This window comes from Antedon mediterranea, chromosome 11 (assembly GCF_964355755.1).
Source record: "Antedon mediterranea chromosome 11, ecAntMedi1.1, whole genome shotgun sequence".
In the NCBI taxonomy this organism is placed as follows: domain Eukaryota; kingdom Metazoa; phylum Echinodermata; class Crinoidea; order Comatulida; family Antedonidae; genus Antedon; species Antedon mediterranea.
In genome coordinates, this window is record NC_092680.1 from 165,558 (window position 1) to 192,985 (window position 27,428).

The 27,428-nt window shown below is 34.2% G+C and overlaps 1 protein-coding gene across 4 annotated transcripts; it reads left to right on the plus strand.

Moving 5' to 3' along the window:
* Nucleotides 1-27,307, plus strand: LOC140063207 (unconventional myosin-Ie-like). 4 transcript variants are annotated; one of them, XR_011847587.1, is made up of 28 exons: nucleotides 1-417; nucleotides 9,568-9,690; nucleotides 9,953-10,042; nucleotides 10,226-10,320; nucleotides 10,434-10,611; nucleotides 10,941-11,103; nucleotides 11,294-11,397; nucleotides 11,679-11,696; nucleotides 13,159-13,291; nucleotides 15,065-15,261; nucleotides 16,901-17,068; nucleotides 17,854-17,937; nucleotides 18,093-18,260; nucleotides 18,686-18,771; nucleotides 18,950-19,028; nucleotides 19,936-20,042; nucleotides 20,416-20,514; nucleotides 20,700-20,844; nucleotides 21,002-21,116; nucleotides 21,276-21,445; nucleotides 21,736-21,881; nucleotides 22,155-22,304; nucleotides 22,640-22,788; nucleotides 23,100-23,342; nucleotides 23,443-23,572; nucleotides 23,870-24,051; nucleotides 24,469-26,438; nucleotides 26,523-27,307. XR_011847587.1 is itself a non-coding variant. In XM_072109696.1 (27 exons), the coding sequence occupies exons 1-27, from the start codon at nucleotides 415-417 to the stop codon at nucleotides 24,543-24,545; spliced, it is 3,402 nt and encodes a 1,133-aa protein (XP_071965797.1). In that variant the 5' UTR covers nucleotides 1-414; the 3' UTR covers nucleotides 24,546-27,307. The 4 variants fall into 4 exon arrangements, 3 of the variants coding, with proteins under 3 accessions (XP_071965797.1, XP_071965798.1, XP_071965799.1); XM_072109696.1 differs by having other exon boundaries at nucleotides 24,469-27,307; XM_072109698.1 differs by lacking the exon at nucleotides 1-417 and adding an exon at nucleotides 5,120-5,606 and having other exon boundaries at nucleotides 24,469-27,307.
* Nucleotides 27,308-27,428: the final 121 nt, after the last annotated feature.

The window sequence follows — 27,428 nt, forward strand, 5'->3', positions numbered from 1 at the left end:
TTGAACACGGATTGGAATAACAGATTTTGCTTAAATACCGTTGAAAGTAGCACCGGTATTTATGGACCTTTCATCGCTTATAAATAATCTATTCAGATAGACACCGCAATATAATTATTTAAGAATACGATGATTTCAACTTGTTGATCTGTCAGTTGAATTCTTGTTCGTTGTTGCGTGTGTGATGTAGGCTATATAGGATAGGAAGAGAACAACAAACACTTTTTTAGTAGCCTAGGCCTAGTCTCTACCTGTTGCTGTTTGTCTATGTTACATTATATTTATGTGCTGTAGCTATTTTTGAATTTATGTAGAATATATTAAGAATCATATATTTATGAGTTTCTACTGTTTGTAACCAAATAAGAAGTTTGACGTTTCGTTTGGTGTTCAAGCCTAATCAGGAAACTAAACATGGTAAGTACACAAATTACAAAAACATAATAACAATTTATACTGTATAAATAATAAAGTTAGTATGTTGTGTATTTCTATTGTATTGTTTTTCAGGTGTGTAAAAGGGAGATTTTTCTTATTGTTTCAATGATACCAGGCGCTATTTTGTATAGTCAATAGATTTCCTCATCTTTATTATTTCAAATTAATTAATAATTATATTGTGTATATACGGTGGTGTAACGTAGGGGAAAAGGACCCTGCCCTGTTTTAGCACTCTTAAGAACCTCTCCCTCTGGGTAGTTGCATTAGAGTTACTCATGCTCTGGGGTCCCTTAAGCTCTGCAAAGTTGTTTTTCCTGGATAACAGTAATTTTTTTTGGTACTTTTTGCACTTCCCCTTCCCACCCCAATAAATAGACCAGCTAACTCTCTGGTAAAATTAATAGTCAGAATTTTCTGCATCCAGATGGAAAGTGATTCACTTTGTCACAATTATTGTACAATATTATATGGTGTGTTTATTCTGTTATTTGAGTCATTATTATTATATTGTAGGTGGTTTCACTTATATGATGGTTGCTGACTCATAAAGTCATTCAATACTGTACCTCTATAATAACAATAATATGATCATCATGGAATGAAGCCAATTCATTTCTAGACTATGTAAAACAAAAAGTTGCTGATTGTCCTTTTTTTGGACGAAGATATTTTTTTAATTCACTAGGAGAAAGAGAGCCTAGGATAGTGGAAGATTTGTTATCCATAGAGGCAACTAGTAAAACTACAATGTTTGCAGTGACAGATAAAAGGTGACTTAGGTTGAATGCCATATCTGTGTTTATATCAGGTTATCTAAATAGAATAAATATTATAAATGTATAGATTATATTTATTAGTGGTTTACAATCAATAATATATAATTTAACGAATTTGATAACCTTTCTATTATTAGAATCGCTAATTAGTTAGTTCACACGTACAACATAAGACTAGTGTAGCTTGCTTAAGGTAATCTATTGATTGAAATGGCATAAATACAACATTCTTTTTATATTAATTGATGGCGTTAAACACAGAAGTCCTATACTGTAGTTTTTTTTCTTTAATATACTAGAACCTAAACTAGTGATATTTAGCCTATACAGCTTTAAAAGCTTATTAAAACAGGGTTTTTTTTTCTTTTGTGACGGGATTTGTGGTGTTATTACTGAATATGAATAATCGCCGTTTTGAAAATGTTCTTAGTGATTTGATGTCTTTTGTCATTGACATATTTTGACCTTAACAATATTCATGATTACCGTACATTTTTTAACTGCAAGTTTAAGGATTTTGCTGTTGATACTGTAGACAATTTGTTGCAGTTCCTGAATAATAGCATGAAACCTCACAGGATGTCATTTTTGTCACTTGTTCAAGGACAGCTATGAATGAAATAACAAGGGAACTCTACTGCCTAGTTTAACCATGCAGGAATTATTTTAAACCTATAAGTTTGATTAGTTATCAATTAGGATTAAAACAATTACCCCTTTTGTCTACTATCTCCTTTTGTCTACTATCCCCTTTTGTCTACTATCCCCTTTTGTCTACTATCCCCTTTTGTCTACTATCTCCTTTTGTCTACTATCTCCTTTTGTCTACTATCCCCTTTCGTCTACTATCTCCTTTTGTCTACTATCTCCTTTTGTCTACTATCCCCTTTTGTCTACTATCTCCTTTTGTCTACTATCTCCTTTTGTCTACTATCCCCTTTTGTCTACTATCTCCTTTTGTCTACTATCTCCTTTCGTCTACTATCCCCTTTTGTCTACTATCCCCTTTTGTCTACTATCTCCTTTTGTCTACTATCCCCTTTTGTCTACTATCTCCTTTTGTCTACTATCCCCTTTCGTCTACTATCTCCTTTCGTCTAATATCCCCTTTCGTCTACTATCTCCTTTCATCTACTATCCCCTTTCGTCTACTATCCCCTTTTGTCTACTATCTCCTTTTGTCTACTATCCCCTTTCGTCTACTATCCCCTTTCGTCTACTATCTCCTTTCATCTACTATCCCCTTTTGTCTACTATCCCCTTTTGTCTACTATCCCCTTTCGTCTACTATCCCCTTTCGTCTACTATCTCCTTTCATCTACTATCCCCTTTTGTCTACTATCCCCTTTTGTCTACTATCTCCTTTTGTCTACTATCTCCTTTTGTCTACTATCTCCTTTCGTCTACTATCCCCTTTTGTCTACTATCCCCTTTTGTCTACTATCTCCTTTCGTCTACTATCCCCTTTCGTCTACTATCCCCTTTTGTCTACTATCTCCTTTTGTCTACTATCTCCTTTTGTCTACTATCCCCTTTCGTCTACTATCCCCTTTCGTCTACTATCCCCTTTCGTCTACTATCCCCTTTCGTCTACTATCCCCTTTCGTCTACTATCCCCTTTTGTCTACTATCCCCTTTCGTCTACTATCTCCTTTTGTCTACTATCCCCTTTCGTCTACTATCCCCTTTCGTCTACTATCCCCTTTGGTCTACTATCCCCTTTCGTCTACTATCCCCTTTCGTCTACTATCCCCTTTCGTCTACTATCCCTTTCCGTCTACTATCCCCTTTCGTCTACTATCCCCTTTGGTCTACTATCCCCTTTCGTCTACTATCCCCTTTCGTCTACTATCCCTTTCCGTCTACTATCCCCTTTCGTCTACTATCCCCTTTGGTCTACTATCCCCTTTCGTCTACTATCCCCTTTCGTCTACTATCCCCTTTTGTCTACTATCCCCTTTGGTCTACTATCTCCTTTTGTCTACTATCCCCTTTGGTCTACTATCCCCTTTGGTCTACTATCCCCTTTTGTCTACTATCCCCTTTCGTCTACTATCTCCTTTCGTCTACTATCTCCTTTCGTCTACTATCCCCTTTGGTCTACTATCCCCTTTGGTCTACTATCCCCTTTTGTCTACTATCCCCTTTCGTCTACTATCTCCTTTCGTCTACTATCTCCTTTCGTCTACTATCCCCTTTTGTCTACTATCCCCTTTCGTCTACTATCTCCTTTCGTCTACTATCTCCTTTCGTCTACTATCCCCTTTGGTCTACTATCCCCTTTGGTCTACTATCCCCTTTGGTCTACTATCCCCTTTGGTCTACTATCCCCTTTTGTCTACTATCCCCTTTCGTCTACTATCTCCTTTGGTCTACTATCCCCTTTGGTCTACTATCCCCTTTTGTCTACTATCCCCTTTAGTCTACTATCCCCTTTGGTCTACTATCCCCTTTGGTCTACTATCCCCTTTGGTCTACTATCCCCTTTTGTCTACTATCCCCTTTCGTCTACTATCTCCTTTGGTCTACTATCCCCTTTGGTCTACTATCCCCTTTTGTCTACTATCCCCTTTCGTCTACTATCCCCTTTGGTCTACTATCCCCTTTGGTCTACTATCCCCTTTTGTCTACTATCCCCTTTTGTCTACTATCCCCTTTGGTCTACTATCCCCTTTGGTCTACTATCCCCTTTTGTCTACTATCCCCTTTTGTCTACTATCCCCTTTCGTCTACTATCCCCTTTTGTCTACTATCTCCTTTTGTCTACTATCCCCTTTTGTCTACTATCCCCTTTCGTCTACTATCTCCTTTCGTCTACTATCTCCTTTCGTCTACTATCCCCTTTTGTCTACTATCCCCTTTCGTCTACTATCTCCTTTCGTCTACTATCTCCTTTTGTCTACTATCCCCTTTGGTCTACTATCCCCTTTGGTCTACTATCCCCTTTTGTCTACTATCCCCTTTCGTCTACTATCTCCTTTTGTCTACTATCTCCTTTTGTCTACTATCCCCTTTGGTCTACTATCTCCTTTTGTCTACTATCCCCTTTCGTCTAATATCCCCTTATGCTACTATCTCCTTTTGTCTACTATCCCCTTTGGTCTACTATCCCCTTTCGTCTAATATCCCCTTTCGTCTACTATCTCCTTTCGTCTACTATCCCCTTTCGTCTACTATCTCCTTTTGTCTACTATCCCCTTTTGTCTACTATCCCCTTTCGTCTACTATCCCCTTTTGCTACTATATCCCCTTTCGTCTAATATCCCCTTATGCTACTATCCATTTCCGTCTACTATACCCTTTCGTCTACTACTGTATCTCCTTTTGTCTACTATCCCCTTATGCTACTATCCCTTTTCGTCTACTATCCCCTTTCGCCTGCTATTCCCTTTCGTCTACTACTATATCCCCTTTCGTCTACTATCCCCTTTCGCCTGCTATCCCCTTTCGTCTGCTATCCCCTTTCGTCTACTATCCCCTTTCCGTCGACTATCCCCTTTCCGTCGACTATCCCCTTTCCGTCTACTATCCCCTTTCGTCTACTATTCCCTTTCACCTGCTATCCCCTTTTTGAAACTCCCTATTAACCATACTGTTCTCAAGACACTGTACAGGCTTAGTCATTATATTGTGGTTCTTAAAATACAGTGTTAGGTTACTGGTAATAATAATATTAGTTTATTCAATGTTATTTTTTAGGGTGTGTTTGTCTATGTTCATAGAGTTCCTGTAGGTATATATTTGTAACAGAATAAAAAAAATTATATGAGATGATTGTTTGTTGTGAACAGGAAATACTATTAAAAGCAATATAGAATGGATAACATCAAAAGGAAAGAACGTCATTGGTTAGACTATATGAGAAAATATATTACAAATACAAATCAAAATTGATTTTTTGTAACAATTGTTCTATGAAATTAAAGCGAAGTCAATGGTATCACCTTATATGGTATGAATATGCTGAACAATTGAAAATAAAGCAAAAAGGTTAACAGGAAATAGAGACCACAAAACCCAGCAAGGTGTTTAGATGGGCCAGCAGGTGGGAATTACTCTATGTCATAATGCGGTTTAGTGGCATTATGACATTGTTGATATAATGTAACCTGTATTATTTAATGATGCACCCAGTATAGACCCACAATGGAATGTTAACTTCCTTGATGATGAACTAACACTTTTTACATTTATAAACCAATAAAGAATAACATTATTTTTGCACTTATCAAGAGCAATCCAAGGCCTGTTCAACCAGCAGGTGTGCCACGCATAGAGCGTAAACCACCGGTACCAGCACAGCGTACTATAGCAGCTGCAGAGAAACCAAAAGCAGAACAGAAAAATGAACGTGTTGTGTCAAATATATTCTACTTTACACGAACTGCGGTAGGACTGATTGGTGATGGATTATTCTGCATTGTGGCCTGAAATCGCTTGCAACTTTTGCATGAGCATGATAAATAAATATGCAGTGGCGTAACGCAGAGGCCGAAGGCCCCTGGTTTTAGCATGTTAAGGTCCCCTAAAATCTAAAATCACTGGCCACTCTGACGTTGACCTTTTTCGACATATATTAATGGCTGTTTTTAAGTTCAGATTTATTCTAAATACCATAAACTCTGACTGAGGCAACTCGGTGGCAGATGATAGCATGCACAGAAAGGACCATTTCCTGAATATAAAAATATACTGTATATTGTTTTTTACGTTACTGTATTCGGAATTGTATTTTTTTTCCTGCGGCTCACTTTAGTCTGAGACCCCTGGGTTTAGCCAGTGAGCTCTCATAGCCATACACCACTGTAGATATGCAGTGTTTAAAAGTAATAATAATATCCAATTCCAACACCATTCCAATGACAATTACTCGACTTGTTTACTATATTTATCTCCGTAAAAAAAAACCAAACAAAAAATTGAAGATCAGTTTATTACTTATACAAATGGCTTACACACTATATCAAACCATAGATAAATATCAATACTGTATACAATTTATGGTTAGGTGCACAAATCACAATCTGCCGATTCCATGTTCTGTTTATTGAACGGCATTCTAATCGGACTTAATTGCATGAATATAATTATTATGATCTATAAACATTTATTACCCTGCTTATCAAACAAAAAGAAATTATATTGCATTTTTAAATTGCTACATCATCATAAAAGTTTCAAAACAAACATTTATTGCATTTATTCAGAAACCATTATAAACAATAAAAAAAAAAGCATTTTACAATGATTTTAGAGCAGAGGTTATTGAAACATAGTATAGTGATATTGAACATGCAGTTAGTATAACTGCAAGACAATTGGTTATACATTTTACCACATAACTTACAAAAAAGGAATTAGGGTTTAAAATTAAAGAAATAAAATAGGTCAGTTTGGTAACTTAGCTTCTGTCATCAGAATTGTTATAGTAGTTATAGTGACTAGTAAACTAGCCTTTGATCTGCTAAGATCAGGGTATTAGTAGTTATAGTGACTAGTAAACTAGCCTTTGATCTGCTAAGATCAGGGTATTAGTAGTTATAGTGACTAGTAAACTAGCCTTTGATCTGCTAAGATCAGGGTATTAGTAGTTATAGTGACTAGTAAACTAGCCTTTGATCTGCTAAGATCAGGGTATTAGTAGTTATAGTGACTAGTAAACTAGCCTTTGATCTGCTAAGATCAGGGTATTAGTAGTTATAGTGACTAGTAAACTAGCCTTTGATCTGCTAAGATCAGGGTATTAGTAGTTATAGTGACTAGTATACTAGCCTTTGATCTGCTAAGATCAGGGTATTTCTGTCATCAGAATTGTTATAGTAGTTATAGTGACTAGTAAACTAGCCTTTGATCTGCTAAGATCAGGGTATTAGTAGTTATAGTGACTAGTAAACTAGCCTTTGATCTGCTAAGATCAGGGTATTAGTAGTTATAGTGACTAGTAAACTAGCCTTTGATCTGCTAAGATCAGGGTATTAGTAGTTATAGTGACTAGTAAACTAGCCTTTGATCTGCTAAGATCAGGGTATTAGTAGTTATAGTGACTAGTAAACTAGCCTTTGATCTGCTAAGATCAGGGTATTAGTAGTTATAGTGACTAGTAAACTAGCCTTTGATCTGCTAAGATCAGGGTATTAGTAGTTATAGTGACTAGTAAACTAGCCTTTTATCTGCTAAGATCCGAGGGTATTAGTAGTTATAGTGACTAGTAAACTAGCCTTTGATCTGCTAAGATCAGGGTATTAGTAGTTATAGTGACTAGTAAACTAGCCTTTGATCTGCTAAGATCAGGGTATTAGTAGTTATAGTGACTAGTAAACTAGCCTTTGATCTGCTAAGATCAGGGTATTAGTAGTTATAGTGACTAGTAAACTAGCCTTTGATCTGCTAAGATCAGGGTATTAGTAGTTATAGTGACTAGTAAACTAGCCTTTGATCTGCTAAGATCAGGGTATTAGTAGTTATAGTGACTAGTAAACTAGCCTTTGATCTGCTAAGATCAGGGTATTAGTAGTTATAGTGACTAGTAAACTAGCCTTTGATCTGCTAAGATCAGGGTATTAGTAGTTATAGTGACTAGTAAACTAGCCTTTGATCTGCTAAGATCAGGGTATTAGTAGTTATAGTGACTAGTAAACTAGCCTTTGATCTGCTAAGATCAGGGTATTAGTAGTTATAGTGACTAGTAAACTAGCCTTTGATCTGCTAAGATCAGAGTATTAGTAGTTATAGTGACTAGTAAACTAGCCTTTGATCTGCTAAGATCAGGGTATTAGTAGTTATAGTGACTAGTAAACTAGCCTTTGATCTGCTAAGATCAGGGTATTAGTAGTTATAGTGACTAGTAAACTAGCCTTTGATCTGCTAAGATCAGGGTATTAGTAGTTATAGTGACTAGTAAACTAGCCTTTGATCTGCTAAGATCAGGGTATTAGTAGTTATAGTGACTAGTAAACTAGCCTTTGATCTGCTAAGATCAGGGTATTAGTAGTTATAGTGACTAGTAAACTAGCCTTTGATCTGCTAAGATCAGAGTATTAGTAGTTATAGTGACTAGTAAACTAGCCTTTGATCTGCTAAGATCAGGGTATTAGTAGTTATAGTGACTAGTAAACTAGCCTTTGATCTGCTAAGATCAGGGTATTAGTAGTTATAGTGACTAGTAAACTAGCCTTTGATCTGCTAAGATCAGGGTATTAGTAGTTATAGTGACTAGTAAACTAGCCTTTGATCTGCTAAGATCAGGGTATTAGTAGTTATAGTGACTAGTAAACTAGCCTTTGATCTGCTAAGATCAGGGTATTAGTAGTTATAGTGACTAGTAAACTAGCCTTTGATCTGCTAAGATCAGGGTATTAGTAGTATAGTGACTAGTAAACTAGCCTTTGATCTGCTAAGATCAAGGTATTTCCAGTACCGTTTTTGTCCCCTTCATATTTCCTGTCTCTAATTGTTAGTCTCTTGGGACCTGCTATCTGTTATAGCTTCTGTTTGCAAAGCTTTGCCATTTACTAAGGCACAAGATTTGTGATTATAAATGTTTTGTTTGCTACAGTAGTTATAAGTGATTAGCAATAAAATAATAAAACCTTATCAAAGTTTATTATACTATAGTAAATGAAAGTTTAGGTATCCTAATCATTTAGTTTGCTGAATAAAAAAGTGAATACAAAGCTTGTTAACCCGTAACCAAAATGTTCCACAAAGTGGACATCAAAATGTTACACAAATTGGACAACAAAATGGGCAACAAAGTGGGCTACTGTAGTTGAGCCTATTCAATTTAAATTAATTTGAATGCATTATTCCCCTCAAAAAGTGATAAAATGGTCGTGCATAGACTTGTACTAAATGTCTGAGAAATGCATGTGTTTCAAGATACGGGATGCGTCCTGCACGATACAGGATGGTTGGTAAAACTATGGTTTCTAGTTCAAAAAGGGCAATTCAGTCAATTCAGTTGGAACCATTGAACTCTACTGGTTTGGTTGTGCATGTGTATGTATACACAGTACATAAGACGGTATGGAATTCACTGTGAACTAGTTTTGGTTTACTTGTCTGTGTTCATAGAGACAGACGCATGGTAAATGTACTACTTTATCTATATTGAGATATAATTACGCATGGTGCTGCATAAAAGACCTCGATCTTTCAAAGAGCTGTGGATAAGTAATCTGTCACTGCTGCTCGTGGTGCTGTAGACTTCAATATTACACTTTTCAAGATGCTGATTTTGAAATTTGTCTGTTCTACAGTTTTTTTAGATTTTTCTACTGTAAAATGTGAGAAAGAATTATAATGCATTCATTTATGTTAACAGTAAAATACTGATTGTTTGTACTTGTAGGCGTACCATTGGCAGAGCCACAAGAAGCAGACAGGGGTTGAAGATATGGTCCTGCTCAGCAAGATACAAGAGTCGGCCATTGTTGAAAACCTTCGCAAGAGGTTCTTAGATGATTGGATTTATGTATCCTTTTTAGTGATTGTGTAAATTGAAAAAATGAGAAAACATTGAGACTTGAACTCAGACTTTCTGCTATAAACTTTATACAGGCTTTCAACGTTTTTTAGGATTAATGCTCAGTTTACCAAATATATTCTTTTTTATTTTAGTTACAATTTGATGCATTATGGTTTTCACATTTTCAGAAAATAAAACATCATTCAGAACATCAGTATAACAGTGAATCTATATTTGAAATGCTTTCTTGACCAAATAATGTTATCAGACATATATTGGTCCAGTGCTGATATCAATCAATCCATTCAAGCAGATGCCTTATTTTACTGAGAAAGAAATTGAAATCTACCAGGGAGCTGTAAGTACTGTCTGTAGTATTATACTGCCTATTCAAAATACCATGATTTCTCTTTTTCCACAAAGCTTGTATTAAGTATCATCAATTACTAGCAAGTATACCCACCCCTGATCAGGTTTCAAATTTAGTTTGGTACAGGAATATATTGATATGTATTACATTCAGAGTTCTTTATGTTTTTAGGCATCTTATGAGAACCCACCGCATGTGTACGCCCTTACAGACAACATGTACAGGAACATGTTGATAGAGCAAGAGAGCCAATGTGTCATCATCAGGTTAGTAGTAGCATTGTGTTCATTCATAAACATCTAAAATCATTTCTTTACACATCAATACACAGCATGTTCATGTTTATGGACACTTTTTTAAACTATTTTTTGTATGCTAGTGGGGAAAGTGGTGCTGGGAAAACTGTTGCAGCCAAGTACATTATGAGCTACATTGCAAGAGTGTCCGGAGGTGGGGCCAAAGTTCAACATGTCAAAGACATCATCATTCAGTCCAATCCATTGTTAGAGGCTTTTGGGAATGCCAAGACTGTCAGGAATAACAATTCAAGTAGATTTGTAAGTACAGTATTTAATTATATTCCAAGTGGATTTCATTTATTATACATATTAATTTATTTATAATTTATATAACTCATATAACAAAATTCAATGGTCATTATAATGAAATTAAATGGCCATATACAAAAATTACATGATTGATGACGATTGATTGACAATAGGATACGATGATATTAATTGTCATTTTAACAACATGAATATCATGTGACCCACAATCATTCACTCAAATGACAAGAATCTAGTCAGGTGTGTTATAAAAAACCTGCTTTACTTACTATACTTGGTTAGATTAATTGGAGAATATGTTTGTTTTTTGTTTTTTTCAGGGGAAGTACGTGGAGATCCAGTTTACTGTAGGTGGCGAACCTGATGGAGGTAAAATTTCAAATTTCCTGTTGGAAAAATCACGGGTTGTCAGCCAAAATGTTGGAGAAAGAAGTTTTCATATATTTTATCAGCTCATAAATGGCACAACAGATCAACAAAAATGTAAGTATTACATAAAATATGATCATATCAAAATTCCTAATATTAAAACAATCACATACTAATTGAAAGGAATTAGGATTTAATTAGGAATGCCAAAGTTATATGTTGTACATTTTTAAAACAGATATTAAAAACAATTTTGTTCAAATTTCAACTCTTCCACATAATACTGACTGGGTTTTCTCTACAGCTCAATTAGGACTGACTACGCCAGAATATTATTATTACTTAAACCAAAGTGGTGCTTACACTGTAGATGATATGGATGATGCTAAGGAGTTTAGAGATACATTGGTAAGCACCTCAATTAAAACATGCTTTAAATAAACAAAACCCCTCCCCTAAATTACACCCCCCCCCCCCCCTTCCCCATTACATTGGACAATGACCATTTCCCATTACATTGGACAATGACACTTTTCAATTTAAATTGACAACCACCCCGGGGGTTTATTCAAAGGGAGAATGTTTTAAAATGGGTTTTTAAATTTGAATAAATATGGTAGTTTTATTAATATTCCGATGTTTTAAAAGTAATTTAACTTATTTTCCTTGCCAACCTTTAAACTTGCAAGGCATTTAAAAGGACAATGGTAAGCACTTTGTTATTGAGATTGCTTTTTTATTGCTGGTTTCTGGGTTTTGCTGTTATTTGTGTATAAATGTGTTTTTTTGTATTTCTATTTTATTCTCATATTCACATTATGAAATTTTATCTATTGTTTTGTAATATCGTTTGATCAAATTATAGGTTTTCTAATTATAGTTTCATAGTGAACACTCAGAGTCAAAACATTGAGAATATAACATTCACATTTTGTATTGTTTTCTAGAATAGATTCTTAAAAATGATAACATTTTTCTTAGATTAAATTTATTTTTATTATTTTATTTAATTCACATCCAACAGTGGGGGACAGTGAGCGTCTAAAGCAATAAATCAATTAAACAATCTTGATAATCTGCAAGTAATTTTGTTTTTTAAATAAATAGATTACAAGCAAAGCACGAGCTGATTTTGAATACTCTCATCATGCTTCTACAAACTGAATTAAATTAATTATCACTGTATTTTTGCAATGTTTTATTTATTCTTTTGTCTTGCATTTTGACATCATCATGACATCATCATCTTTGGTCTTGCATGTTGACTTTGTTGTTTTTTTTTATCGTTTGCTACACCATGACATTTTGAATTGAAGAGAGTAAAATTATGAGAAACATTAATTTGTGTGGATGGGAAATGACACAAATGTTCAGCTGTATATTTTATATCACTTTCTTTTGCTATCTCAAACTAAACAGTATTAAAATTTTACAAAAGTATTAAAAATCTATATGAGTCTAGAAATGAAAACCAAGCACAAATATCTCAGTGTTTTGGTTTTTATTTGATCCCATAGAAACCATTGATCTTCGCCTACATTAGCTTTGTGTGTGTGTGTAGACCTTCCATGCTCTCTGGCATTACTACATATTGTATGTGTGTGGATTACTACTGTGTTAAGCATGTGTGGATTATGTATTAAATGAGGCATTAATAATAATCCAGTGTTCAAATAGACCCAAGGGAATCACACAGCTGTCAACATAGTCAATCATTTGCTATTATTTATATTATGATTTTACTAATTTGTTCATATTTGTTTTGTTTTTATTGTTTGGTGCTACTGTTAATTTTTATTATCCTTTTCATTGTTTTGCTTTATTTATATTGTTTTTAATAATTTTTTTATCATTTTTTTTTTATTATGCCTATTTCATAAATTTTACTTAAATTGTTTATTTTAAATCAGTTTAGTATTCCATACTGTATGTGATCACTCGCTATTATTGTGCTTTTTTTCTGTTATGTCATATATCGTATACTGTATTGAGACTTGCAGGGAGTTGCAGCAGCTCAATTGATTCCATCTCAGTTCAGAATCCTTTTTCAACTCTCACAGATTGTTTTATCCTTACCATTTGACCATTTGTCACCATTGATGCGAAGACCTTTAAATCTCTTTAAAAATCATGTGTTTTATAAATCTCATATTTTGTTATGTCTTTTAGGGAGCTATGGATATTATAGGCATATCAGAAGAAGACCAGGATTGTGTATTGGCATGCGTAGCGGGTGTGCTTCATATAGGAAATATACGATTTTGTGAGAAGGGAAACTATGCTCAAGTTGAAAATTCAGAGTGTAAGTCTTGGATAGAATATTTTAATTACCATTGTGAATAGATATGGGGGAAATATGTAATTGCTTGTACAGTACAAACAAACAACATTTTACAGTTATTTGGGCCATCACTTACAGTGGCGTTTTTTGGCTGAGTTGTTTGGGCATGACCTCAGACTTTCCTGGACATTGACTTGTTAACTTAGACATTAATTCCTACCTAGAAACTCCTGGCCTATTGATTTAAATATTTATCATGTTTATTTGAGTTTCACTCCAAGCAGCTACTACAATAGCTCAACCTGTATACAATACTACACTTTATTCATGATACTGCAATTTACATTACACTTTCATTATTAGACTATAGAAACCATTGAAGTCTATTAGATATACAGGTAGATGAATTTACATTGTTTGGTCTGTAGATAACGTTCATACTTCATTGCATCAAACAGGAAATATAGACTATTTATACATCCTTAAAATCCTTCTTAAATCTCTATCCTTATTTGGAAGTGATCTTGAACAATTCAATTATTATGTTTCTTTAGATGTAATAAGTGTCAATTGCAATATAATTATTTTATATTGTTTAACTGTCACACTGTGAGTACACTGGATAGCTGTCATGTAGTGGGAACTATAAATATTATTATTATTATTATTATCATTGTTATTATTATTATTATTATTATTATTTTATATGGTTTAACTGTCACACTGTGAGTACACTGGATAGCTGTCATGTAGTGACAACTAAATATATTATATGTTTTAGTTTTACGAGTTTATAGTTATTTATAAAATAAAAAAAAAATGTTTATAATATAAAAACATTTCCTCAATCCGTGCAATACAAAATCAAACTATTTTCCACCTATATTCAAATTCAAAATGAAAACATAATATTAAACAACCACTTTTTAGGTCTTGATATAAAATAGAAGCTGACTAATTCCCTGGAACAGCGGGTAATTTAACCACAAAATACAAACCTTATTTAAATACATTGACTCTATCACATGGACATATGATGTCTCCACTTGAAAAGTGTAGAGTTAATAAAACCACTCTATTGTGAGTCAACACAGGAAGGTGTGGTCTTCAAGGAGTGCTTGGCGGCATATTATCTCGCCTTTTTCTCAACATTAATTAAATTTATTGTCTACTTTACTTCTCTTAAACAATAATAAATTGCTGTTTGCTTATCGTTTATTGTTTCGTGTTATTTATATGATATTTATGTTATTAGGTATATTTATAGGGGATTTATGTTATTACCGTAGGTATATTTATAGGGGATTTTATTTTTGATATTAGTGTTTAAAATATTTATAATCTAAAAACTACAAAATTACTTACATAACAGATGAGCTTGATTATAGATGTATTGAAAGTCCTGTCCCCTTCACAGCCTACAAGACTTTACTTGGAAACTTTGGTTTATAATTAACAGTTTGTAAATATAACTGAAGGCACTTCACTACATTCCCAGAATCACTGCTAGATCATTCCCTGCTAGATCATTCTCTGCTAGCTCATTCTCCGCCATTATTTTGGTAAACGTTTGCAGTGTTATGACATCATACATCTACTTGTATCTCAGTCAGAGTTCTCAAATTTGACAGTTAGTGTTTCAGTCGACTTGTGCATAAAAATGACGACATACAAATAGGGCCGTATCAGTCGAGGACATAGTAGACGTGCAAAAGTCCCCATTATTACACCAATAAAACCGACATTATTTATTAAAGTGCTACTTTAACTAAATACATTTGTCTGTCTTTGTAGTTTTGGATTTTCCAGCTTACTTATTTAATATTAATGTGGGTATGCTAGAATCAAAACTGATCAGTAGAAAGATGGACAGTAAATGGGGAGGTCAGCAAGAATCTATTGAGGTGACACTAAACGTGGAGCAAGCAGCGTACACACGTGATGCTCTTGCCAAAGCAGTACATGCTAGAATATTTGACTATCTGGTGAAGGTATAGTACTTTTATTTTCTGTTTTTAAAGGTAAAGCTTACATGAGTTTGTTTACATGATGTTCTGATGCATGTTCCTTACCAACATTCTATTATTGTTTAAATATATATATACAGTATTTTTTGTTTTGTTTTTTTACTACGGAAGTGATAACTTTTATATAACTAATTAATCTTGATTTTTAATATTTGTGGGAGACAATTGATCTTTAAGTTGTCGGTATTACTATTTCTTTTTTGGATAAACCCTTGTATCTCAGTAAATTTAACAAACAACAAACAACTAACAACCTTATATATAGCTAACCTGCACAATTTGATATGCTTCATTATTATTCATATTAAAAATTTATTTCTTAAAATGGATATTTTAAATTTCATTTTGCCTTTTTAAACAAACATACCATATATGGAATATTTGGAGAATATTATTTTGATCTTTGTACAATCATCAATTAATTTCATGACAAATAGGTCTGTCCACTTAGTATTCCCACACATATCTGAGAACTGACTCATCACATACAAATCCACACATGTTCACAGATTATTTGGTCATTATAAGCCGTGTTGTAAATCCTTATAAAAAATGGTTATTATATGCGTTAGTAGAAGAGTGATTCATGTAATCTATGGTGCTCTAATTTGTTTAGTAAACCCTTTATAAAGGGTCAATTAAATGGTTATTATCTGGTGGTGGACTTTAAGCAATTGAAACACCCTTTTAAAACTGATGAATTCACCAAATATCAGGATTTTATTAAAAGTCAGTGTTTAGTGCAAGTTTGTGGTTAGTGAAGGACGACAATTGCAGAATAATGCAACAATAACCTTTAGTGACTTTGCAGCCATTTAATTCCATGATAAAAGCATTAATTGATTTCCTATTCCTCTCATTTATTTTCAAATCTTAATTATCAATTTAATTAACCAAATCATTTTTGTCTACTCTGCCTTAAACAAAATCCTTCCTCACCATCTTTGTTATCTATTTACTTCCAATTCTTTCCATCACACACGTACTAAAAATAAATTATCTATACCCTCCCATAGAACAAATTCTTTCCAACATAACATTCGATACTCTGGACCCACCCTATGGAACAACCTACCACCCTACATTTTAAAATCTGCTTCCCCTAAGATACTTCTCTCAAAATTAAAAAAATACACCTTTTCTACTTATTAAATTTTTATTAATCAGTCATGTCTCGATCTGCAGTACCAACAGATTTTTTTTTCTTCTGTTATTCATATTTTAGATTATGAAATTTATTATGATTTTCTTCAATGCATTTCTTTTCTTTTTTATTTGTGTTAAGGCTCGCCCAACACAAGATGTTGCAAACATCTTTCAGGGCTTTTGCCTTCATTTTCTGATATACTTTATAATTCTGTACAATCCTGTTTCTTGTTTTCCTGCTGTATGTATTCAGATTTTGTAAATAAATGTCTATTGAATTGAATTGAATTGAATCTTTACTCTAGGAAGTTTATATTAGAAATTATAAATGTTTTGTATTCGTAAAAAAGCTATTCCTTGGAACAGTCAATCTTTCAAATCATGAAAATATTTTCCCGTTCAATTCATAGACATTTATTATTTGTATATTACCTCATAATGAATTGTTTACTTTCAGTCTATAAATACAGCCATGGCCAATGATAAGAAGAGGGTGAACATTGGCGTCTTAGACATTTACGGATTTGAGATATTCCAGAAAAATGGTTTTGAACAGTTTTGCATTAATTTTGTGAATGAGAAACTGCAGCAAATCTTTATAGAATTGACACTTAAGGCAGAGCAGGTAAATTACTTTCAAACTATACCTCTTTTTTTTCTATGTTTTATAACACACCTGAGTAGATTCTTGTCATTTGTGTGGAGGATTGTGGGTCACATTCAACAACTCTTTAAAGTGATTGTTGAATTTTCTTGTATGGCTGTTGAATTTTGTTACGCTTACATTATTATAAAATGAACAACTGTTCATGACACTAGGCTAGACTGATCGCTTAAAAAAAAATCAACTTGTAGTGTACGCCTTTTATAAGTTCTACCTCATGTCAAAAATTGGAGTGCTGCTTTCTTGAATAGTTTTAGTTGTGTGCTTGCCTGTTGTAAAAGATGAAACATACTACGATGTACCATTGCACTCACAAACAGTCATTATTTGTATATTAATGAACTGATTGAAGAAAGATGAAACATACTACTACTGTATGTACCATTGCACTTATAAACAGTCATTATTTGTATATTAATGAACTGAAGAACAAAAGACACTAATGGATTTAAATGGCACTTCACATGCAAATAGTTCTATAGGGGCATGGAGAAATCAGTTATTCTTTTTTATTTCTGCATGGTTGACTGTTTGCCTAATTCTGTATACATGGCAGTTCATTGCTTGCAGTAACTTGGGTTCGTCACAAAAAGGCCCAAATAATGTTTGTGGAGAGTGGAATAATTTCGTTTGTTGAAAGGCTCAGGCTCATTATAGAACTTTCACCAACTAATAATTACAGGGAATTCCCCACACAAGTAGTAGACAACAGCCTGTTTCATTATCACTATCTTGTTTTCTGACAGGAAGAGTATGTGCAGGAAGGCATTAAATGGAAAGCAATTGACTATTTTAACAACAAAGTTGTCTGTGACCTGATTGAATCTAAGGTAAGTCATTCAGTAGTTTTGATGTAATCAAACAAACAGACAAATACATAAACAAGTTGAGGTAATAAGAAAACAGCTATAGAATAGTTTGTAATTTTAAAATTATTGTAATAGTTTTTAGCAAATGTTCTGTGCATGTTGATATTTGGTTGTAGAACCCTCCAGGAGTGATGTGTGTTCTAGATGATGTCTGTGCCACCATGCATGCTGTGGCTGAAGGTGCTGATATGAAGCTTCTTAACAAGTTGTCTTTAAGTGTAGGAGATAACCAGTTCTACCAAAGTAGTTCTATTGGATTTACAGTACACCACTATGCTGGTAAGGTAAGTGACAATGTCATTTTATACCACCCGCTCTATAAACATGTGCAATTTGCTAAGCCATTAATAAAATAAAATGTTAAACGTATACACTTACATACAAGGATGGAAAGAAGGCTTATTTCAAATAAAAGTATATCCAGTCCAGTAAATTTTATATTCTACATAGCAAGATGAATGATTTCTAATTATAACAATTGTCGATAAAATCAAAATTATATGTATATTTTGTTTACATTTCATATACATTATATAACGATACATGATTATGAATATATGATTTTAAATTGGTATCAAATTTTGTTTATATCTTTGAAAATTATAATGTTATAAAAGTCCACAGCATGCATTTGTATGTCTTGATACTTAAATGCATGAAACTTCAAGATTATGGTGATGATAATGAGTTTTACAATTTGTTCTGTTAGGTGTCCTACGATGCTGTTGGATTCTGTGAACGTAATCGAGATGTTCTATTTCCTGATTTGATTGAGTTAATGCAAAGCAGTGAAAAGTGAGTAAATTTTTGTGAATCTTGTGAATTTGTAATATAGGAGTTGATATTGTGTGGTAGACCTTTTTTAAAATCTTTTTCAAAATGCATTTTTGTATGATTGCTGATGTGTAATGAGTCATAAGAATGTTTCTAGTCACTGATCTAATGATCACTATTTTATATGTTTATTTTACAGTCCTTTTTTTGTGCAGCTTTTCCCTGAACAGATTGGTAGTAACAAGAGTCGACCAACCACAGCCAGTTCTAAAATTAAAGTAAGCTCAACCTCTGTATTTCACTTCTTCTTTCTTGATTTATTTCTTGATTTTGAATATAGATAATTCTCTTCAGTCACATATTGAGTGAGTGTGTGGCTGAGTGGTTAATACAGTGGAACCATAATCCATAGCCATAACACCAGAAGCGTTCGAGGCTAACCGCTTCATGGTTCTGGTGGTAAAATGAGTCTTCTCAAATACATACTTAAAACTGGCTTGTCCACACGCGATTCAGTGCAGTAAGCCTCATACTGTATCTGCATGTCATTTTACCCTACTATATCTCATGTTATTTTACCCTACTATATCTCATGTCATTTTACCCTACTATATCTCATGTTATTTTACCCTACTATATCTCATGTCATTTTACCCTACTATATCTCATGTCATTTTACCCTACTATATCTCATGTCATTTTACCCTACTATATCTCATGTCATTTTACCCTACTATATCTCATGTCATTTTACCCTACTATATCTCATGTCATTTTACCCTACTATATCTCATGTCATTTTACCCTACTATATCTCATGTCATTTTACCCTACTATATCTCATGTCATTTTACCCTACTATATCTCATGTCATTTTACCCTACTATATCTCATGTCATTTTACCCTACTATATCTCATGTCATTTTACCCTACTATATCTCATGTCATTTTACCCTACTATATCTCATGTCATTTTACCCTACTATATCTCATGTCATTTTACCCTACTATATCTCATGTCATTTTACCCTACTATATCTCATGTCATTTTACCCTACTATATCTCATGTCATTTTACCCTACTATATCTCATCATCATACTTATATTACTGTATTAGTAGACTGGAATATGTTGAGGTGTGTCTGTCAATTGTAACTATAGGGTAGTTTATTATCTTTTTTAGACTCAAGCTAATACACTAGTCCAAAAATTAATGCAATGTACTCCTCATTACATTCGTTGTATCAAACCTAATGAAACTAAGAAACCACATGACTGGGAGGAAAAAAGGTAAGTTTACAACTAAAAGTGATGATGCTAATTATTTTCCATATTACATTGTTAATTCATTTCGTGAACTGTTTATATTTGAATTTATTTACTGTGAAATTATTTATTTACTAAATAGTATCATTTGGCATATTTGATTGGGTAACATTGAGCTCAACAGAACTTTTGTTACACAATACATAAGATTGTTTATTCAGTTGTTTACTTTTAACTTAATGTATGTATGAATTAATTAACTTAATACACAATGAATTGTCTGTTGTCGTAAGATCGTACTGTATGTGTTATGTGCCCATTTGTGGTTACGGTACAAAGTCTACTTCTTTTCTTTTGACACTTACTGGATATTGTGACAATGACTTTATAACTTCAGGGTTGTACATCAGGTGGAATACCTAGGTCTTAAAGAGAATATCAGGGTGAGAAGAGCTGGATTTGCTTACAGAAGAGAATTTGATAAGTTCTTAAGGAGGTAAATATAGGGGGAGTTTTAGTGATTTTAAACATAGAAAATTCACTTATGAAATGCAGTGGAACCTATTAAAGGGACACCTTTGGCAATACAAAACATCTGTTGCCATAGGGTTGTCTCACTGCAGGAAGGGAAGGAGTAGCTTTTATATGTAAGATTAGTAACATTCATTAAATTCTTTCTAGATATGCTATTTTGACACCAGAAACTTGGCCAAAATGGAAAGGTGATGTAAAGAGTGGTATAAAGCATCTGATGGATGCAGTCAGCATGGAATCAGACCAATGGCAACTTGGAAGGTCAAAGGTCTTTATCAAGAACCCAGAATCTGTAAGCATCCAAGTTTCTAACATTTTGAAATAAAAAATGTGATGGGGACATGATATCACATCATATATAATGTAACAAGCAAAGATGTGTAGGTAGAAAAATTGGTAAAATGGTTGATTTGTTATGTATATATACAATTCTTTCCATTTTTTTTTAGCTGTTTCTGCTGGAAGAACAACGAGAAAGAAAGTTTGATGGATATGCTCGTATAATTCAGAAAGGATTCCGTAAATTTAATGCTAACAAACATTTTGATCGACTCAAGAAACAGGGTAGGTAGTAAGCAAACTTTATAAACTAAACTATATATTTGATATTTCTATTATGAATGAAATATTGTGGTATAATGATTGAACCACTAATGTTTAGTAATTCAAAATCAAGAATAATAAATTTTACAAATAAAAAATTATTATTTTAATATTCTTTAGCAAGCGACATTCTGTATAAAAAGAAAGAACGTCGCAAATTCAGCCTCAACAGGAATTTTGCTGGTGACTACATTGGTCTTGATCATGCCCCCAACTTGCGTATTTTTGTACCAAAACGTGAGAGAGTTGAATTTGCACACACTGTAACCAAATATGATAGAAGGTTTAAGGTAAAGCATGAACAATTGTATTGAGACATTTTACTTTAACTTTACATTAATTATGAAAAACTTATCCATATAACCTTGTTTGATTCAATTAATTTGTTTATTCTTTATAATGACCAATACTTTCCGTACAGTAGTTCGCGTCAAATGGACTTTCATGTTTTTGTAGGCCTAGCTGGTAAACAGTGGTAACGTACGGACATCTATAGGCCTAGCCTGGTGTTGTCTAGTTGCTGCTTTTTTTGGCAGATTGTAGCCCGGTATACTACATGTTATATTTTACATTTCACTAGGCAACCAAGAGAAACCTGTTGCTATCCAATAAATGCATCTATCTGATTGGACGAGAAAAGGTGAAGCAAGGTCCTGAAAAGGGTATAATTAAGGATGTCTGTAAACGCAAGATTCCCATTGATATGTTGGACTCTGTCTCACTCAGGTATTGAATGCACTCTTCTCTTGTTTCATATAACACTTTAAAAAAAATAATTGTCTCACTTCCTAGGAAATCAAGACCCAACACTTGATTTCAATCTTTATAATTAATGTAAGAAACACTCTATTTCACAACTTGAAGGTGTTTTTTGTTTTTCCAAGAAAATGTGTAATTCTAGGAGTACCTTTAGATGTAAAATTTTCTTAAGAGACAGAGGCATACATATTCAGGATAAGAAATTCCTCTTATAATAATGATTATTATCCTCTGTTTCAGTACTCTAAAGGATGACTTCTTTGTGTTAAACGTAACAAATGATTATGCAACATTACTAGAATCAATGTTCAAGACGGAATTTTTAACAGTACTCGACAAAAAATCCAAGGAGCTTTTAGGAAGAGAAATGTTGATAAAATTCAATGATAGGTGAGTGCTAATTAACAATGTTAGAAGGTGATATAAAGAAGGAAGTGCTTTGTATTATTGAGACATGTAGAAGGTGATATCAAGAAGGAAGTGCTTTACACTATAAAGAATGTAAAAGTTTTACTAATTCTACTAATAATTTTAATCTAATAAAAATTGGGTTGTTTCTAAATGTGCTGTCTATCAAACATATAATGGCTTAATGAGATACAGGGCTTAATTATGTGGCTATTTGTACAGAATTAATGAGAGAAAATGACACAGAAAATCATGATATTTCATATTTACTTTAGTGGTGAGTGTGTATATTCAACTTATATATATATTTCTTGTAGTATTGACTTTGCAGTCAAGAAAGAAGGATGGGGAGGTGGCGGAGTAAGAAGTCTTCGTTTTGGAGTTGGTACTGGAGAAGAGGCAGTTCTGAAACCAAGTGGCAAGGTTTTGCGAGTTGATATTGGACCAGGATTACCTAGGGAAAGTAGTAAGTTTGCCCTGGTTATTAAAATAGTGCCAGCTATCTTCCTCATAGATACTGCTAAATGATTATTTTTATTTTCTAAATTATTACACTGATTATTATTGCATAGAGTAGTCAGCTACCAGTGTAAGTAAGTACACATACAGTAGGCTTACAGTTTTAAAGTTCTATTCTCCCATTATATCATCATCGATTTGACAATCTCATTAAGGTGCATGTTACAAAGTAAGAATAAGAAGAGTAGTGTGTAAATTGTTTATGAAGGATTTCTTTAAAACGTTGTATTGCTCTTAATAGTATGTAATTGTTTTCAGGGCCTGGACAAAGACAGATCCAACTTACCCCTCAAGAAAAACAAATGGCTGGCAGAAGACAAGGAGGAGGTCACCACGGTGGGGGACAGCATGGCGGAGGTCAACGTAGTGGGGGACACCATGGCGGAGGTCAACGTGGTGGAGGACAACGCATGCAACACCAACCAAGTATACCATCATATGCATCTGTGCCTAGAAGAAGTGCCCCAAATGCACCCCAATCAGGCCAGTCTCGTAACTCATGTAAGTTAAGATATTTTTGTTAGCTTTCCAATTGTATCAAATTTAACTTATTACTTATTAATTAAAAATGTATTAATGGTTGTTTTTTAACCTTTTCCAGCCCGACGTAGAAGCTCTGCAAATACACCATCTCTACCGCGTACTGGTGCACAAAATCTTGCCAAAAAAATTGCAAATGGTTCATTAGGGAACCAGGCCTTCCTTCAGACGCCCTCATCAGGACAAACAGGGTGAGTAATGTATTCTTTGTGATTATTGATTGTATGATCATGTTATGATTAGAATTTTACTGAATGACTAGAAGAAGCTTTGTATATTACTGTCCTTTTATACTATCAACTCAGAAAGAAAACTTTGTTTGTAGAAATTAGGTTAAATTGATCAAGATTATGATGTGTTGAATTTTCTGGTGACTGTGGAAAAGAGGAATTATTCTGTCAGATTATTTAAGTTTTTCAAATAAAAAAACATTTAATATTGTTTTTAAAAAATAATTCTGTTTATTAATTAATAACTTGTCACTATAGGCGAATGAGGAATTCAATTACAAAGCCTAGCAGCAGGCCACCACCAGCACGTGGACAACCAAGGCCTACAAGAGCTCCTAAGCCATCTTATCCAAAATGCAGAGCTCTCTATGCTTACGATGCACAAGATACTGATGAGCTCAGCTTCAACACGGGAGATGTTTTCTCAATTATTAAAGAAGGTAACTTAATACTTTATGGTAATTGTTAATTACTTAGTCAGGGATTTAAGTAAGTCAGTCTGGCCTACTTTATTTTTAATTATATGTAACTTCAGTCTATTTTGTGAGATCCCTACCAGTATAGACACTGCAAATATTCCATTCCAATATTGATACCTATCAAAAGTAAAATGGAAAAGTCTAGGCACCATAGTGAGTATGAACCTGTCACACATGACATTGTCCCATATTTCTTTCACATTTGTAGGTTCTATACAGGCAGGTATAGACTACCAACACCATCTTTGGATTGTGTATACTGTATTATAAAATGTTGGTGTCGGACACAATGTTTTATGAAATAAATTAAATAACTATTCTAATTTTGTCTTACACGAACAATGTTGTGCACAATAATTGTTTTTCTTCCGTTCACAGAAGAATCTGGTTGGTGGAAAGGAAAGTTCAACGGCAGGGAAGGGTTGTTTCCCTCAAATTATATTGAAAAGATGTGAAGAAACAAATTAAGATTTAATACTTCAAGTAAGCTAAAGAAATAGTCTTGTTTGGGTGTGTAGGGATGGGAATATATGCTATTTGAGACTACATACATACATAGTATCTTATTAGCTACAAATTTTTACCAGTACTGAAAAAGGGTTTTACTTTACTAATAGCAAATTTTAGATTGTCTTCTCCTAGAGCAGGACTATCAGGGTGTGGGTAGAGAATACAAGCTATAGCCCCTTGGACCCCTAAATAGTGAATATTGAATTATATAAAAGACAAAAGATTATTTAGATTTATGTTCATTTAAGAAATAGGGATATGAAATATATATCTTAAATTTAGATAAAGAAGATAATAATACTAATAAGGCGACTGGACCGGGAGACATTGTGTACATGATTTAACTTGATAAGTATCGTAGTGCAGTGTGAGTTTATACATCTATATAGTTATTTTTTATGAATTTATACATCTATATAGTATTTAATACATGGAAATGCATCTAGACCGACACTTGGATGGATGCATTTTTGGTATATGAAACTTTTCTAGCTTCACTACCACAGTAAGATTAAAATATAGACAAAATTATATATATATAGATTTCTCAATGATTTTTATGGTGAAAATATTTAATAGATCTATTTGGAAAGCTTGTGCAATTAGCATGGGTTTTCTGGTTTCGTTTTTCCAGAGCTTTACAACTATATAATATAGAGCATCTCTATGTATAGATTTAAAGATTATATTATAGATTTTAAGCGTGCAAAGACTTTCTATATTGAATCCTACTGTTAAGTACTAAATATATTGTTAGATTCCTGTTAAATTGTTTTATAACTTTTTCATGTTGAACATTTTTCTTTTGTATATAAAGCTTACTATTTAGAGTTTAAGTGCATATAGTGATCAGTGTCAATAGATTGGCTGGCTGTAATTCTACCCAAGTATTCTGGGATAGAAAGCTAAATACCTATACAGCAGAACCTCTATTGAGGAGACACCTTCAGGATCTAACAAACTGCCCCCTTTATAGGGGTGTTCCCTGAATAGGGGTGTCCCCTGAATAGGGGTTGGTTGGATTATTGTTAAAACATATAATTTCCCTCGTTCATGTTATAGTGGCCCCTGAATAGGTGGGTATCAAAGTAGGGCTTCCACTGTAGTGGTTGTTACTGCAACTTGTGTCCCTCGTTCATGTTATAGTGGCCCCTGAATAGGTGGGTATCAAAGTAGGGCTTCCACTGTAGTGGTTGTTACTGCAACTTGTGTCCTTCGTTCATGTTATAGTGGCCCCTGAATAGGTGGGTATCAAAGTAGGGGCTTCCACTGTAGTGGTTGTTACTGCAACTTGTGTCCTTCGTTCATGTTATAGTGGCCCCTGAATAGGTGGGCATCAAAGTAGGGGCTTCCACTGTAGTGGTTGTTACTGCAACTTGTGTCCCTCGTTCATGTTATAGTGGCCACTGAATAGGTGGGTATCAAAGTAGGGGCTTCCACTGTAGTGGTTGTTACTGCAACTTGTGTCCCTCGTTCATGTTATAGTGGCCCCTGAATAGGTGGGTATCAAAGTAGGGGCTTCCACTGTAGTGGTTGTTACTGCAACTTGTGTCCCTCGTTCATGTTATAGTGGCCCCTGAATAGGTGGGCATCAAAGTAGTGGCTTCCACTGTAGTGGTTGTTACTGCAACTTGTGTCCCTCGTTCATGTTATAGTGGCCCCTGAATAGGTGGGTATCAAAGTAGGGCTTCCACTGTAGTGGTTGTTACTGCAACTTGTGTCCTTCGTTCATGTTATAGTGGCCCCTGAATAGGTGGGCATCAAAGTAGGGGCTTCCACTGTAGTGGTTGTTACTGCAACTTGTGTCCCTCGTTCATGTTATAGTGGCCCCTGAATAGGTGGGCATCAAAGTAGGGCTTCCACTGTAGTGGTTGTTACTGCAACTTGTGTCCCTCGTTCATGTTATAGTGGCCACTGAATAGGTGGGTATCAAAGTAGGGGCTTCCACTGTAGTGGTTGTTACTGCAACTTGTGTCCCTCGTTCATGTTATAGTGGCCACTGAATAGGTGGGTATCAAAGTAGGGGCTTCCACTGTAGTGGTTGTTACTGCAACTTGTGTCCCTCGTTCATGTTATAGTGGCCCCTGAATAGGTGGGTATCAAAGTAGGGCTTCCACTGTAGTGGTTACTGCAACTTGTGTCCCTCGTTCATGTTATAGTGGCCCCTGAATAGGTGGGTATCAAAGTAGGGGCTTCCACTGTAGTGGTTGTTACTGCAACTTGTGTCCCTCGTTCATGTTATAGTGGCCCCTGAATAAATGGGTATCAAAGTAGTGGCTTCCACTGTAGTGGTTGTTACTGCAACTTGTGTCCCTCGTTCATGTTATAGTGGCCCCTGAATAGGTGGGTATCAAAGTAGGGGCTTCCACTGTAGTGGTTGTTACTGCAACTTGTGTCCCTCGTTCATGTTATAGTGGCCCCTGAATAGGTGGGTATCAAAGTAGGGGCTTCCACTGTAGTGGTTGTTACTGCAACTTGTGTCCCTCGTTCATGTTATAGTGGCCCCTGAATTGGTGGGTATCAAAGTAGGGCTTCCACTGCAGTGGTTGTTACTGTAACTTGTGTACTGTACTGTACACTATTACCCTCAAACAAGAATCAAAGTAAAAAATGATAAATATCGACGGATCTATATTTTTCTAATGCTTTATAGATTTCAACTTAATAATTTATAAACTTTTGTAAAACTAAAACTTGTATTTTTTTATGCTCTACTCAACTTTCTTGGTCTTTTTGTACTTAAAATGATGAATAAATGGAATTGTGCCTCGGAAAATGTTATTTTCTTCTACATTTTTGTTTTTTAATCTTCTAGTCCATTTATTTAT

Excerpts from the sequence above, each read along its gene's own strand:
- LOC140063207 (XM_072109696.1), top strand. Across the intron at positions 9,691-9,952 it reads TCTTAGATGATTGGATTTAT|ACATATATTGGTCCAGTGCT; the intron begins GTATCCTTTTTA and ends TAATGTTATCAG. Across the intron at positions 22,789-23,099 it reads AGGATTACCTAGGGAAAGTA|GGCCTGGACAAAGACAGATC; the intron begins GTAAGTTTGCCC and ends AATTGTTTTCAG.